This window comes from Gigantopelta aegis, chromosome 9 (assembly GCF_016097555.1).
Source record: "Gigantopelta aegis isolate Gae_Host chromosome 9, Gae_host_genome, whole genome shotgun sequence".
Taxonomy (NCBI): Eukaryota; Metazoa; Mollusca; class Gastropoda; order Neomphalida; family Peltospiridae; genus Gigantopelta; species Gigantopelta aegis.
Genome location: NC_054707.1, coordinates 62007390 through 62021685, shown reverse-complemented (window position 1 = coordinate 62021685; position 14296 = coordinate 62007390). Strand labels below are relative to the sequence as shown.

The 14296-nt window shown below is 35.9% G+C and overlaps 1 protein-coding gene across 1 annotated transcript in view; it reads right to left on the bottom strand.

Annotated features, from left to right (window-relative positions):
- The window catches only part of LOC121381684 (probable C-mannosyltransferase DPY19L1), a 53404-nt gene that overhangs the window by 33977 nt on the left and 5131 nt on the right, over window positions 1-14296 (bottom strand). The window contains exons 3-6 of the mRNA XM_041511027.1: window positions 12148-12235; window positions 11497-11634; window positions 7194-7314; window positions 5084-5177 (exon numbers count right to left, since the gene is read on the bottom strand). Of these exons, the coding sequence (XP_041366961.1) occupies window positions 5084-5177; window positions 7194-7314; window positions 11497-11634; window positions 12148-12235 (441 nt within the window). The remainder of the gene's footprint in view (window positions 1-5083; window positions 5178-7193; window positions 7315-11496; window positions 11635-12147; window positions 12236-14296) is intronic.

The window sequence follows — 14296 nt, the reverse complement described above, 5'->3', positions numbered from 1 at the left end:
TGAAGACTTGGAGGCGACGTAACGTAACCAGCTTTGTAGAGTCAAGTCTTGCACTGATGTCAAAGACCCAGTAGACTCTGCCAAGCATGGAATGTCACAGGTTCGGCTAAGACTGTGGAAACCGCAGATTGTATCTTGGTCCATATGTCGGCAGGAACCTGAAGGAGTCCTAGATCAATACTGTCAGGACGGTGAAGACCGTAGATGGAATCTTGTCCCATCTTTGTCCTACACTGGCACTTCATGAGACAGTCATTCAGCGATGCAAAAACAGCGACACCAGAACAGTGATCTTGGGAAACAGCCAAGAGTCACCTACGGCGATGTGGCCCGCTGTGCTATATTCCCGATATATGCTGCAGTGAAACAACGCAAATACTGTACGGTTGATATCCATGACAGTCTCAAAGGCTAATACTAGGCAAGCAGCAAAAAGACAATCTTCTCTGCATCGTACATGAATACTGATGGTGGGTTGATAATCCGCAACAGACCATAAAATTGGACGCAGTAAAAACCCGAAGCCGCGTGACGTCAACTAGAAGATAGTTACTGGCAGCCAACGTACCGATTCGTTGAAATTCCAGGAGGCAGCTGTCCAAATGATTACTCAACGGACCTAGCGCTGATAACTTCCGGAGATCGCAGAAGTGACAATCGAGTTGCAAACTTCCTGCACCAACAGATGTAGTGATCGACTCGCCCAATATCTTTTAACGTCACTGATCAACAGATGAACAGTATTCTTCATGGGTCAACAGGAATGGTTGACCAGCCCAGAGTACGGTACTATCATCAGCCCAGAGTACGGTACTATCATCAGCCCAGAGTACGGTACTATCATCAGCCCAGAGTACGGTACTATCATCAGCCCCAAACCGTAACATTTGTAATCTTCGAATCAATGCCAGTAAATGAAAACCCATGCTGAATTCCCTCAAATGCTGGCATGTCGAAGACCATGTAACGAGGATTACCGCAACTCATTGAGTTGATATATATGGTAACCGAGACGGTAACTGGTGTAGCAACCCGATCTGAAGATGTGAAGTAAAGGTATCATACTTCCACTTTAACAGCGACGAACTGACGATCAACAAATGATGTGGGAAACTGACAGTGTTCTGATATCTCAAGAGTGATCGGCACTGAGCAGAAAAAACAGCCGTTAGATAGTGCAATCATAGACATTGGGCCCATCCAAGATGTTTACGACTGCTTAGCAATCTAGCGCAGACATGTCGATCCCATGTAGAACACTGGTCAAGATGACGTAGATCGGGGATCCCAGCTGAACCCGTCAACCTTGTGAAGGTTGAATTTTCTTGTTTATGAATCTGTGACATCATGGACGACTGACCCGTAGAAAACCGAGAAGAGGGTTACCCGTGACAGCTGCGTGCTCGCTATGATGGTTTAAGAACTGTTGACTTTTTGTTGAGTGGAGTCGTCGTAGACCTGTTACCCAAGTCTACCACCGGTGTCGTTCATCATATCCACTGTAGACTACAGAGTAGGGTCACACGAAGTGACAGTGGCCAGAAGTCCCGGAACCGTGGCAGCATTATAGCAGGAATGATATGTTGTCATAAGTTTTCTCGATGACTGTTGGTTATAAACGTCATGAGAATTAATCATTTGAAAAAAGAACACTTTAATAAAGTGACTACAACCAAAATAATTGTACAACAGTAACATAACAACATTTGGAAATGTGTTACAGACATTAAAGTCTCAAATAGACCAAGTAAAAAGGATAGATTGCTCAGATTACGACGGAGCAAAACACAGGACGTCCGAACCATAAGATGCGAAAGAAAAAGAAGGAAGTTACAGTCACATAACCGGAACAGGAAGAGGTGTGCAGTAGAAGAATTCAGGCCATCCTATTGGCTGTTGGGATGTTCGGACCAGTCTACTAACCGTAGGGAATATACACTAGTTTTGAGGACAGGTGATGTTGAAAAGAAAATGTCAATAAAATCACGTCATAATAAATGTCAATAAAATATCATTAAAATATCATTAAAATGTCTATAAATGTCAATAAAATCATGTCAATAAAATCATGTCATAATAAATGTCAATAAAAGTCAATAAAATATCATTAAAATATCAATAAAATGTCAATAAATGTCAATACAAATTGTCAATAAAATGCCAATAAAAGTCAATACAAAATGTCCATAAAATTCCCTCAAGATATTTTACATACCCGAGTGCTTCAAGGACAGAATGGGGTAACTAAAAGGCATATGCATTAAAAATAATTGTGAATGGTCCCTCAACATACATTGTGTATTGTTTAATCCACAATTGCATGGTGTTTAATATTGTAATTGCAACACTTGGTATAGAAACTTTAAGATAAAAAATTAATACCAATGTAACCATTATATCTGGAGTTTCAGTGTCTGACTGAAGCAATATACATAGAGAATATTATACAAGTCCATGACATACAATGTTTATGACACTAAAGTACTGTCGGAAATAGAATAAAAATGATTTTCGTTGATTATTTCTTTCATATTAAACTGACATGTAAATATTTTGCAAATACCCATTCAATGATACTTTACTTAATTTAGCATTTACTTGTTTGGGCTCTCATTGATACATGTACAAGGTAGTGTTTACTCTTGAAATTAAACTAAAGATGTCAGTAAACAGGTGATTTGTGACCTTTATTGGAACAGACTATAACACATTTTGATATGTGTCAATTTCATTTACCCTTAAACAAACTTTTAATTTAAATCTGCAAGTTAACTGATTATTTTGAATTGCAGCATAAATTATTAATTATGACAAGCATATTGAAATTTACACAATCTTGCAACAATTTAAAGGTGCTATATAATGCGAACTGTGATAAAGATTCTCCAATAAAAATGTATTTTCTACCAGTAGATAAAATTATTTCCTATAATCATTTATGGGCATATTGTTAAAGGTGTCTTCTTTAAATGTTAAATCAAAATTTTATTTAAAAAAATAAAAAATAAAAATGATTTGCAATAGCTGTCATTGGGCAACATCGAGATAGCACCTTTAATACCAGTATAATGGAAGTTGACCAAAACATTTTATAGTCTGTTCCAATAAAGTGCACAAATCACCTGTTTACTGACATTTTTCTTTTAATTTCAAGAGTAAACACCACCGTGAACATCAATGAGCGCTCAAACAAGTAACTGCTAAATTAGGTAGACTATCATTAAATAGATATTTACTAAATATTTACTTGTCAGTTTAATATGTAAGAAATAATCGACGAAAATCAGTTTTATTCTATTGCCGACAGCACTATAGTGCTTAAATCATTATATTTCCTGAGCAGGAGTGACAGAAATGTGATAATTTAGGCATAAGTGTTAAAAACATTGGTTGTCATGGACATGAATGTAATATTCTGTTTATTCCCAATACAACTGTCCTGTTAAATAAACACACCAGCAATGTTTATAAATAACAATGCCTCTTTGCTGGCACAGTAATTTTTGTTCACTGATGTCTTAAAAACTTGATCACAAAATCATGAAAATATTCTAAAATAATATCATATACCGGTATATGCACCCAAATGTAAAAAGTACACATGTATCAACTGCTGTAAATGGAAAAACGTGTACATACTAAACTGCAAATGCATAGTATGTATGCATTTTTTTTATTAAATTGTATTAATTATTAACAAGAAAAGAGTAAATGTTATTCTTCGAGTGACAGAGACACAATATTGCTTGCAACTGTGGGTTTTGATTGTTTATATAGTAAAATGTTGAACTTTCTCCTGAGAAAAGGGAATAGACACATATGTGTTTACATGTGCAACTATGAGACAGGCTGCAGAGCAAACACACAATGATCAACACGATTTCCTGGGACGATGTGACTGCTCTGTACAAATGAGATAACCGATTGCTCTGTGTTTTCATTCATTTCATTTCAACTGTCCTGGGCACACACCTCAGATATCTGGGCTGTCTGTCCAGGACAGTGGGTTAGTTGTTAGTTGGTTAGTGAGAGAGAATAGGGTGTAGTGACTGTACACCTACCCATTGAGTCCTTAAGAATTCACACTGGGTTGGGGCCGGTACCGGGCTGCGAACCCTGTACCTACCAGCCTGTAGTGAGATTGCTTAACCACTGCACCATCAAGGCCGGTTGTTTTTATTTATTGATTTAGGAATAATTGCTTGTGTTTTGGATGTTCTTATGTCCTAATATCTGCATTATTTCAGTGGGTGGGACCTTATAAATACTTTATTAAACTAATTTTAAACTCGTAGTAACAATGAATGAAGGAACTAATCCCAGTGGAATGTCATATCAGACAATCAGAAAGAGATGTAGTCTAGTGATAGCCAATTGTTAAATGCCAGTGTCAACAGGACATATGATTTAATTATGACATACGAGGAAAACTGTACGATAAATATACTGATGGAAAGAAGTAAGGGGTCACACAAAAACAGGGCTCACACTTGAACACATTTTGGATTAGCTAATTTTCATAAATGTTGAGTATTTCCTGAAAATCATTAAAATACAGTTAATTTGAGAAATATTTTATTAGCCTAGGTCTAAATTTGGAGCCATTGTGTATAAAAATTAGCAGCTGGCTCATTTGGCCATGTACAGGCAAGGGTGGGAATTGGTGAACTGTAAAAAAAGAGGAAATCTAGCAGGGTCCAGGAAATTCGTGAAATCCTAGGTTAAAATCTGTGCCATCTGACACATTTTGGAGGAAAGGACGATTAAAATGCTAGGAAACGCAATGTTCCATGAGAGAAAAACAGCTGATCCGAGGAGAATTCCCAGCCCTGACAGGGTGAGCCCTGAAATAGTACCAACAAAAAATCTCAGTCTGTAATGCCAGAAGTTGACCATGCTACTGGCAGTCAATGAACATTACTGACGTTCTATTCCACATAACAACTTTGTATGAAATGCAGACATTACTATGATAGAAGTGAATTAAATTTGGTCTGTAATTCCATGTGTTCTCTTATTTCTTTCCATCAGTATATGAATCATGTTTTGCTATGTGTCCTAGGAAATAAAAATAATTGCTTACCTCAGATATGAACCAAAAAGAAAGAATATGCCAATCATAATCCCATTCAGGCAGAAAATGGATTCAACATAGAAGTAAGATGGTTCTCCAAGCCCTATGTAAAGAAAACAAAACAAGAAGACGACAAAAGAGTTATTAAAAAACACTGTCAAAACAAACTACTGAAACAAGAGGACTGGAATATTTAATAAGAAGGAAAATGTGCTCCTAATGTGCTCAGAGTTATTAGTTTTCCTTAAGACATCAATACATGGTGTTTATAAAGTTTTGCGTGTACACATGATATAAACAATAAAGGAAGCACACCAATTTTCACTTCTTAATGCAAATCATAATAAAGTCTGTGAAAAATGTCTTATCAACAGAAATAATATGTGACTATTTTCATAAAGTATAAGTACTAAATAACTAACATGCAAACAGTTAATATAATTTGTCAGTATTACAAAAATAAATAATTAACTAAAGAGTATAGAAACAGCAAAATAATGATGCAGAAAACTGAAAACAATGTGGCTATTTCCACGGCAATGCCGATTGCCATGATTAATTGCCAGGGTTGCTAACAACTCACCATTCAGTATTGACCACTATACTATGTTCTCACTATGCGATTAGTCGCACTGACTTGTCGCATTCGATTTCTCATAGCGACTCTTAATTGTGTGTATAAAAGACTAATGTTGTTCTGATTTAAGTATTCTAACCGTACTATTCAACTGCATGTGACTAGTCAGCTGTGTGATTTTAAATATAAATTACACACACAAGTATCAGTACAACGAGAACAGTGATATGAACGAATAATAAAATATCAGTTTAACTGTGAAGGGATGATAATGGGAATTGTAAACATAACATAACCAGGTGTCTAATTTATGATCTTGCAGTGCAGTGCAAAACGTTTTCTATAGAACATGTGATTTTACTTAAGGGGCGTTCTCATAATGCGATTAGTCGCACCAACTTGTCGCACCAACTTGTCGCATGTGATCAAATCGTACTGTGAGAACATCCTAAATCGGAACAACTTTAGTCTTATACGATCCAATTTTTGTAGGGCCGTCAAATCACATAAGGATAATGCCCTTTTAAGACAGCTTTGTGACTTATGCCTCAGGCTAGCAATGTTAACCTGTACATGGGTTATGAGACACTTAGTTCGATGAGTGATCACAACATGCCTCAATCTTAATTGGACATAAATTATAAGTATGAACATACATTTTAAAATAGATAAATGTAGAGTATTGGATACATAAGCATAAAAATACATTTTAAAAATACATAAATGCAGGATTCATTAGTAGGCAGCCAGTGGCAATATTGTGGTGGCTAGCCTACCATTGCTGTCATGATGCATTACTCATCATGCTTACAATTAAACATTCTCACTGCAAACTGTAGATGAAGGATTCATTAGTAGGCAGCCAGTGGCAATATTGTGGTGGCTAGCCTACCATTGCTGTCATGATGCATTACTCATCATGCTTACAATTAAACATTCTCACTGCAAACTGTAGATGAAGGATTCATTAGTAGGCAGCCAGTGGCAATATTGTGGTGGCTAGCCTACCATTGCTGTCATGATGCATTACTCATCATGCTTACAATTAAACATTCTCACTGCAAACTGTAGATGAAGGAAGGGAGGAAATGTTTTAGTTAACTATGCACGCAACACATTTTGTTTACAGTTATATGGCATCGGACATATGGTTAAGACCCGCTGTCACCACTTCATGGGCTATCCTTTTTCGATTAGCAGCAAGGAATCTTTTATATGCACCATCCCAGTCAGGATAGTACATACCACAGCCTTTGTGTTACACCAGTTGTGGAGCACTGGCTGAAACTAAAAATAGCCCAATGGGCCTACCGACAGGAATCGAATCCTAGATTGATCGCGCATCAGGCGAGCACTGTATCACTGAGCTACGTTCCGCCCCCAACTGTAAATGAGTGTTTATATGTTTTCTCAAGCAGCCTACCATTTGTAAATACAATGAAAACCCAAGATAAATTAATTAGTGTTGAAACTAATTTGGTAAAAGTATTATATAGTACTATATACTAAATAGTACTATAAATGTAGGTTTTAGTGACATACCGTCACAGCTTAAAACAGGCGACAAGCCCTCCCCCCTATTGATCTGCCAGCACTGTTTTGTCCGACGGTTGAAGTAGGCATTCACAGCTTCATATGTTCTGTACCCAGCACCTAACGCCACCTGTTAACAAAAGAAATGGTAAAATAAAATAATTTATTATACACATGTACCTATTCAATTTTACTATATACAGGTAGTGATAAAGACATTTTCAAACCGTGTGATGAATTTATTTTGTATCACACATATGTGCAATCTGGACAGGAACTTATAAATGGGGAATTCCCTTTTCATTTTTACTGGAGTTAGAGCCTTTTTATTACTGACGTCATGTCTGATTTACAAATTATGTCACATTGTATTTAAAACATTACACAAGACTGCCATAGAGTATGATTCTTAATGTTAAGAAAATCCCCCAAAAGGAGGATTTATTTACAGATTTAAGAAAATGTAGTTATGACGTTAAATGAAAAAGGTATGTAATAAATACAGAACTTCACACATGTTGTTTTCAGTTCCTATTTATTGCACTCATTTATTTTGCGCATGAACATACCACTCGACCCCTACACATCTCGTGGTATATATTCTTGCACAAAATAAACAAGTGCAATAAATAGGAAGTGAAAACAACCAACTTTTACATCTTTTTCACTGAATGTGTTTTAAACCATATTAATTAATAATTACACACATTAAAGCAGCCGAGAACAAATATATAGTGAAACTTCTGAAAACCGGATCCTCTATAAAGCAGAATTCCCTCAGATGTTTTTCACAGTCATATTTTAAAAATCAGTCGAGAACTTAACCTCCCTAAACCAGATACCTCTAAATACCTGACTTTTTACTTCATCCAGAGGGTGTCTGGTTTAGAGGGGTTTCACTGTATTAGCAAGGCACAGTTATGATGACGTTGTACTGCTGCTGATGTAAGTTAGTTGTTCACATGACTCCTATGCTTAACTCTGCTATTCTATATTCACTTTTTAATTGCTAATTAGTTACAATAAAAAAACCCAACTAAATACATGTACTGTGAAGCCCCACTAAACCGGACACCCTTGGGGCCAAGTAAAATATCCAGTTTTAAGAGGTATCTGGTTTAGAGAGGTTAAGTTCCAAAACAAACTGAAAACAAACAACACAGATTGTGCATGACTGTGACTATAAATTATTTAAGATATAATCAAGACAGCTACATGTACATCGATGAATGTTTAATGACATCCCAACACACACATCAGATAATGGGTATCATCAGCTATAGTGAGATATAATGACAGTTGAGTTATAAACTATTGGTGTGAAAACATAAGCTTAAGAGTTGGGGAGTTGTCTGAAAACTTTTCATCATGTATTTCCGCATTATACTCACAACTGTTGTAATCCATGTAAAAATGCATAGTAATTTGTTTAGAACCCAACAGATAAAAGTGGCCGCTGATTACAGGTTGCGACATATAGTCTTTAAAACATATGTTGTCGTTTCTTGTCGTTAATGGATGTGTGCTTCACAGTTTACTATAAATAAACTTTTGACATGTCGACTCATTCAGGAAAAATTGCAACTGGAATGTATTAAATTAACCGTTCTCAACAAGTTTGTTTTTTCTTTCCATTTAATTATTTAATTTCTATTTCATGCGGTGTATTGTCTTAGTAAGTGAATCTCCAAATGTCAAGGGTAGCCTGCCCAGAGCAGGGGTGGGAAAAAGCCCTTTTCTCCCGGTCTGGAACCAATTCTCTATCTCTGAGACATCGGTATCTCGTGCATGATTTAAAATAATTAATAAATACTGGTCAATATGGCTGGTGTTTCAGACGTCTGTGATTTTAAAGTCTGCCTAAGTATATTGCCAGTCACTGAAGTCTGACCAACAGTAGTGTCAATCCACTGCCACTAGGCTATACATTTGTCAAAGTCGCTGAGCCAGTCAAGAGATTAAACAGAGACGTTTAGGATAGCACCATTCTTGGTTTAGAGAGCCATCAAGGGTATTACACTCCAATTAAAACAAAGGACCCAGAATTTGCAACTGGTTACAATCAACACCTGTCAACACCTATGTACAGAGCTCTGTTGGGTCGAGTGTCCTTTACAGAAGAGGTGTTTGTGCAATACAAACTGCTTAAAATAGCATAAAATATACTGAAATAATCAATAAATGTATTTATTGTTGACTGTTCAATGTAGTGTATCCAATAATTATAAAGGATTTTAAAATTAACAAAAGGTTTCCACCTTTTTTGTTAACAAGTGGGAGTAAGCAGAACAGCTACATGTACTGGTTATCTCTAGAGCCAGTAGAGGTCAAATTTCATCCAATCAGTGATGACGTTATTACTCTCTTTGTCTAAACATGTGCTAGCTCAGGCTGTCAAACGCTTCAACGGTGCCATCTTTTATTAATTTTCAGGACACAGTATTGAATATTCATACTTTTTATACATATATGGGAATTAAAATTTATAACTTTTATTCCTTTTTTATATTATTTATTCCATTATGTAAAATATATACAATTTGTGGGGTTTTTTCACTGATGTGATAAAAAAAAAAGTTTCATGTTTTCATGTTTATCGTTTCGCGTTCATGATTCAAGTTAAAACTATACAAATGTCACTGATTTTTTTTTAAACTATTTGGCAAATATCGTCTTTTAAATGTTCTTCTTTTTATCACCAATAGAAGCAAAATATGCAAATAAATACAACATGTTGAATCAAATGAGTGTTCAGTCAGTCAGCTTATTTTTGTCTGCTTAGTGAGTGTTGGTCTCATAGTCTGCAGCAATGTCGGCAATCGAAAGAAACAGGCATAGCTACATCAACTTTACTTTGGAAAAACAGTGTTATCGTGTCTGTCATGATTGCGCATCTACTGAATACTGTTCAACATTTCATAATATTTGTGTTACCTACCTTCAAAACAAAATATCTGATTATTTAACGCTAATTACAATGACTGTATAGTGACTCTTACCGGCACTTAAACAAGCACACAATAGCAGTGAAGTGAGAGCAGACGGTTAATTGATACCAATCTTCTACGGAACGACAAGCGGACGTTATTTGATTGGACTTACCAGTGCAATCATTTTGGATGCACTGTCGCTAATGCTACTGATTGATAAGATGCAAGTGTGTTGCAGGTGACAATCTTCTTGTTGGATACCGGCAAAATGTCAAGGAAGCAATGGGAACTTAAACAAGCGAACAATAGCAGTGAAGTGAGAAAATACCATTAATTGTTCAATATATTACTATCGTTAATTGATGCCAACCGACTATGTAAATACATGCGGACATTATCTGACTGATCTTATTAGTATAGTCGTTTTTGATGCATTGCTGTTAATGCTACTGACTGATAACATACAAATAAGATACAAAACAATTATGATCGGTTCGCTGTGTATGCACTAATGTACACTGAAATTCATAATTTTGACAAAAATATTGTTTTTTTTAACAATTAATTTGCTATACATAGTTCGTTCTATACATTAAAATTTATTAATACTATATAGGGGGGGAAATCGGGACTTTACAATCAGTTCGTTCTAACCGGTAGTTTGTTATAAGCGTGTTCGTTCTAAAAGTACTTTACATATATATATGTGTGTGTGTGTGTATCTGTTGTCATCCACATTCAGGCATTTTCATTTAATTTCGGCAAAAATCAGCATCCCCCCCACCCCAAGAATGGAAGCCCATACATCTATGTCTGAAGAGTCACATAAAATCAATTCTGGCCTAATTGGCAGTTCATTGTAAAAGTTTGTTTTGTTTAACGACACCATTAGAGTACACTGATTTGTGATTTGATTTATTAATCATCAACTCTTGGATATCAACCAACTAGTAATTTTTACACAAAGTCTTAGAAAGGAAACCCACTAAATTTTTCCATTACTAGCAAGGGATCTTTTATATGCACATCCCACAGACAGAATAGCACATACCACGGCCTTTGCTATACCAGTCATGGTGCACTGGCTGGAACAAGAAACAGCCCCATGAGCCCACCAACAGGGATTGATCCCAGACCATTGCGTAATCAAGCGAGCGCTTTACCACTGAGCTACATCTGACTCCCCAATCATTGTATCTGAGCACAGTTCAAGGTTAAAGTTTCTCCTATCTGAACCACCAACAAGAAACAAGCCTGTATTTGATATATTATGTGCTCTTCACAGTTTACCTGGAAAAAGACCCCACATAGTTCTGCCCCTATTTTATTATGTACTGCACTCTCCTGGTTATAGTGTAGGTATGGTCCTTGGTATGACTAACCTCAGGGTACAAGTTGAATCTCTTGAAAGCATTGATGATCAGCGGGTATTCTGTGATGTTGTCATACATGATGGACGTCAGGCCAGTAAAGAATGTCTCAGATTCAATCATCGTTTTGAAATACGAATAATAAAGGCCCTGAAAAGTAAATACAAGATTTTACTTTTACATGTAAATGTACACAAAGATACACATGTAGCAAATTAAATAACAACTTTTTTGCTTTTAACCAGCCATGGCACGTAACCAAGTTTTGCACATTCCTCCATATTTTCAATGATAAAAAATTAAATTTCAATTACATTCATTACGTTACTTGTGTTTGTTCGTTTCTCGATGAATGTAAAAATAACATTGTCAGGGAACATCATACCTGATGAAGTCACTTTATACTGATACTTTGTCTTATCATTCGCGAGTTATTTTGAGGCTTGATGATTTGTTAGAAGCACTGGAATAGCATGTGCATTATGATAGACTGATATTAAATGAATCTAGCTTCTCTATCAAAACCAGTCATGGACAAAACTCTCTGGCGAAGTCAGAGGCTGTGTCCACGACATGCATGCGTGAACCGTTCTCTGATGGAAGCATGCCAAAAAAAACCCACACACACACAATCAAAACACTTGTCTAAAAACATTCTCTTACCATTTCTGTACGAAAACCAAGTTCTCTTTCCAGAGTTGACAAGTGGGAGAAATGCCGATCACTTTCAAACAAGTTGGCAATATGATTCCTGGAGAAATACACAAATACACAACATATTACAGAGCATGACCTCATCATGATGTTACGAAAGTATTCATTAAAAAAAAAATATATATAGTTTATTCAGATAACAAATTACATTCAGTGTTGAATTTTTACACATACATGTATGTATAGTTTAGAATGACATACATGAGTGACCAAGGAAGGCATGCTTGAACAGTTCTGTGATGGAAGCATGTCAAAATTATCCACATACTTGTACATGACTGTACCAGACAGTGGTGTTGTGGCTAAGCCACAAGACTTAAGGCTCACATTCCTGGACAACACAATGAGTTTTAACAGCACAGTGTGAAGGGTTTGGGTCTAGTATGCACGGACTTCTCTCTCACTAACCATTAACCCACTGTTCTGGATAGGCCAGATAGCTAAAATGTGACCAACACAGTATCATTGAACTGTCCTCGTACATGACTGTATATTTATATTTTGCATATCTGGTGTCTGAAAATTGCAAGAACAATCATGTCACTAGAATCAGTCGAGTTTCACAAAACCCATTTTTCATCCACACAATAAATACAGGACACTACCAGGGTTTCAATATAAATTTAATACTCTTATGCATAAATGCAAATACACATGTACATATGTTCATACATGTACATAAGCATGTGGTTACTCCATTCACGGAAGACCTTAGGCTATGTATACTTAAATACATTTTTTGCACTGATTAAACATTTTTCTATCAGGAAATATGTCAGATATAGTCATCTACACATACCTGGGCAATATTCATGGACATATAATGATATATACATGTATAGACAAACCAAAAGGCTAATTAAGCATTAGTGCACCGAGTTCATTTGGTCCTCCAGTGCTCTACAAAGCAAGTTCAAATTTACTCTTCCCTGGCCAGTAAAGTATAATATTTTAGTCGCCAGCCACTTTTATTTTGTAGCCAGCTAATATATACTTGTAATTAAATTGATTCATCTGCCATTTTACGGCACATTACTAATGTCATAATTGTTGTTAGGATCGCATTCGAATGAACTTGTGAAGGGGTAATTCCTAGTTATTAAATAGTAATTACAAGTTACTGTTTTTGTCCGGTTCCACTAAAACAGTGAACGACTGTTAACTATCATTAGCAAATCCTGTACCCAATAATTTTATTAAACGAAATTAAGTGAATTACTATTTTAATGGCACTGCTAAGATATGCATTTAACTTGCAGTACTCATTAAAAGTTAAATAAAAACTACTGATAGAAAACAAGTTTTATAGAAGATCAATTGCTACTGGTCCACTGTATTTTCTGATGTCCAGTTTTGTTGACAGATTAAAGTAAAATTATTGGACAGTCGCCAACTGGCGAATGTGATTTTATTTGTTAGATGCCAGTGAATTTTTTTAGTCACCATGGCGAGTATTTTACTGTCCTCCATGACTGGTATATTAATATATTATTAAAGACCATCTCATGTGCTATTCTGTAGGGGGAAAAGTATATGTGAGCAACGGTGGGGAAAAAAGGAAATCCTTATATCTCACTAGTCTGCCGGATCAGTATCAACCAACAATGCTACATTCACTAGTCCACCAGATTTTCTCCTACCAATCTGTTATCCTATATCACAATACAGTATCTTAATATTATAGAAGAAAGTTACTAACAACTTCATTTCAAATGACTATCCATTAAAACAAAAACATGTTGATTTAGCTTTTTTCATTGCTAGCAACATAGATTCAACAGAAAAAAAAGAGAGAATTATTTAACCTGTAAAAAAAAGAGGTCGCCCTGAAGACTGGTAGTTATTATTTCTTAATTTGTACGGAAAATGTTTTTACTCACATTTGGCAAATGGAATAGTACTTCCTGCATCCATGTGTGTATAAATGTATTTGAGGATCCCTTTTTGCTGTTACTAGTATTGGTAAATAATAAGAGTCACATATATATGAAAGAAATGTTGTTTTATCTGTAACCTAACCAGAGTGTGACAAATACACTACCCCTCGGTCCTGACTAGTGAATTTTTGGTTTGGGCTAGTGGAAATTATCAACTATAT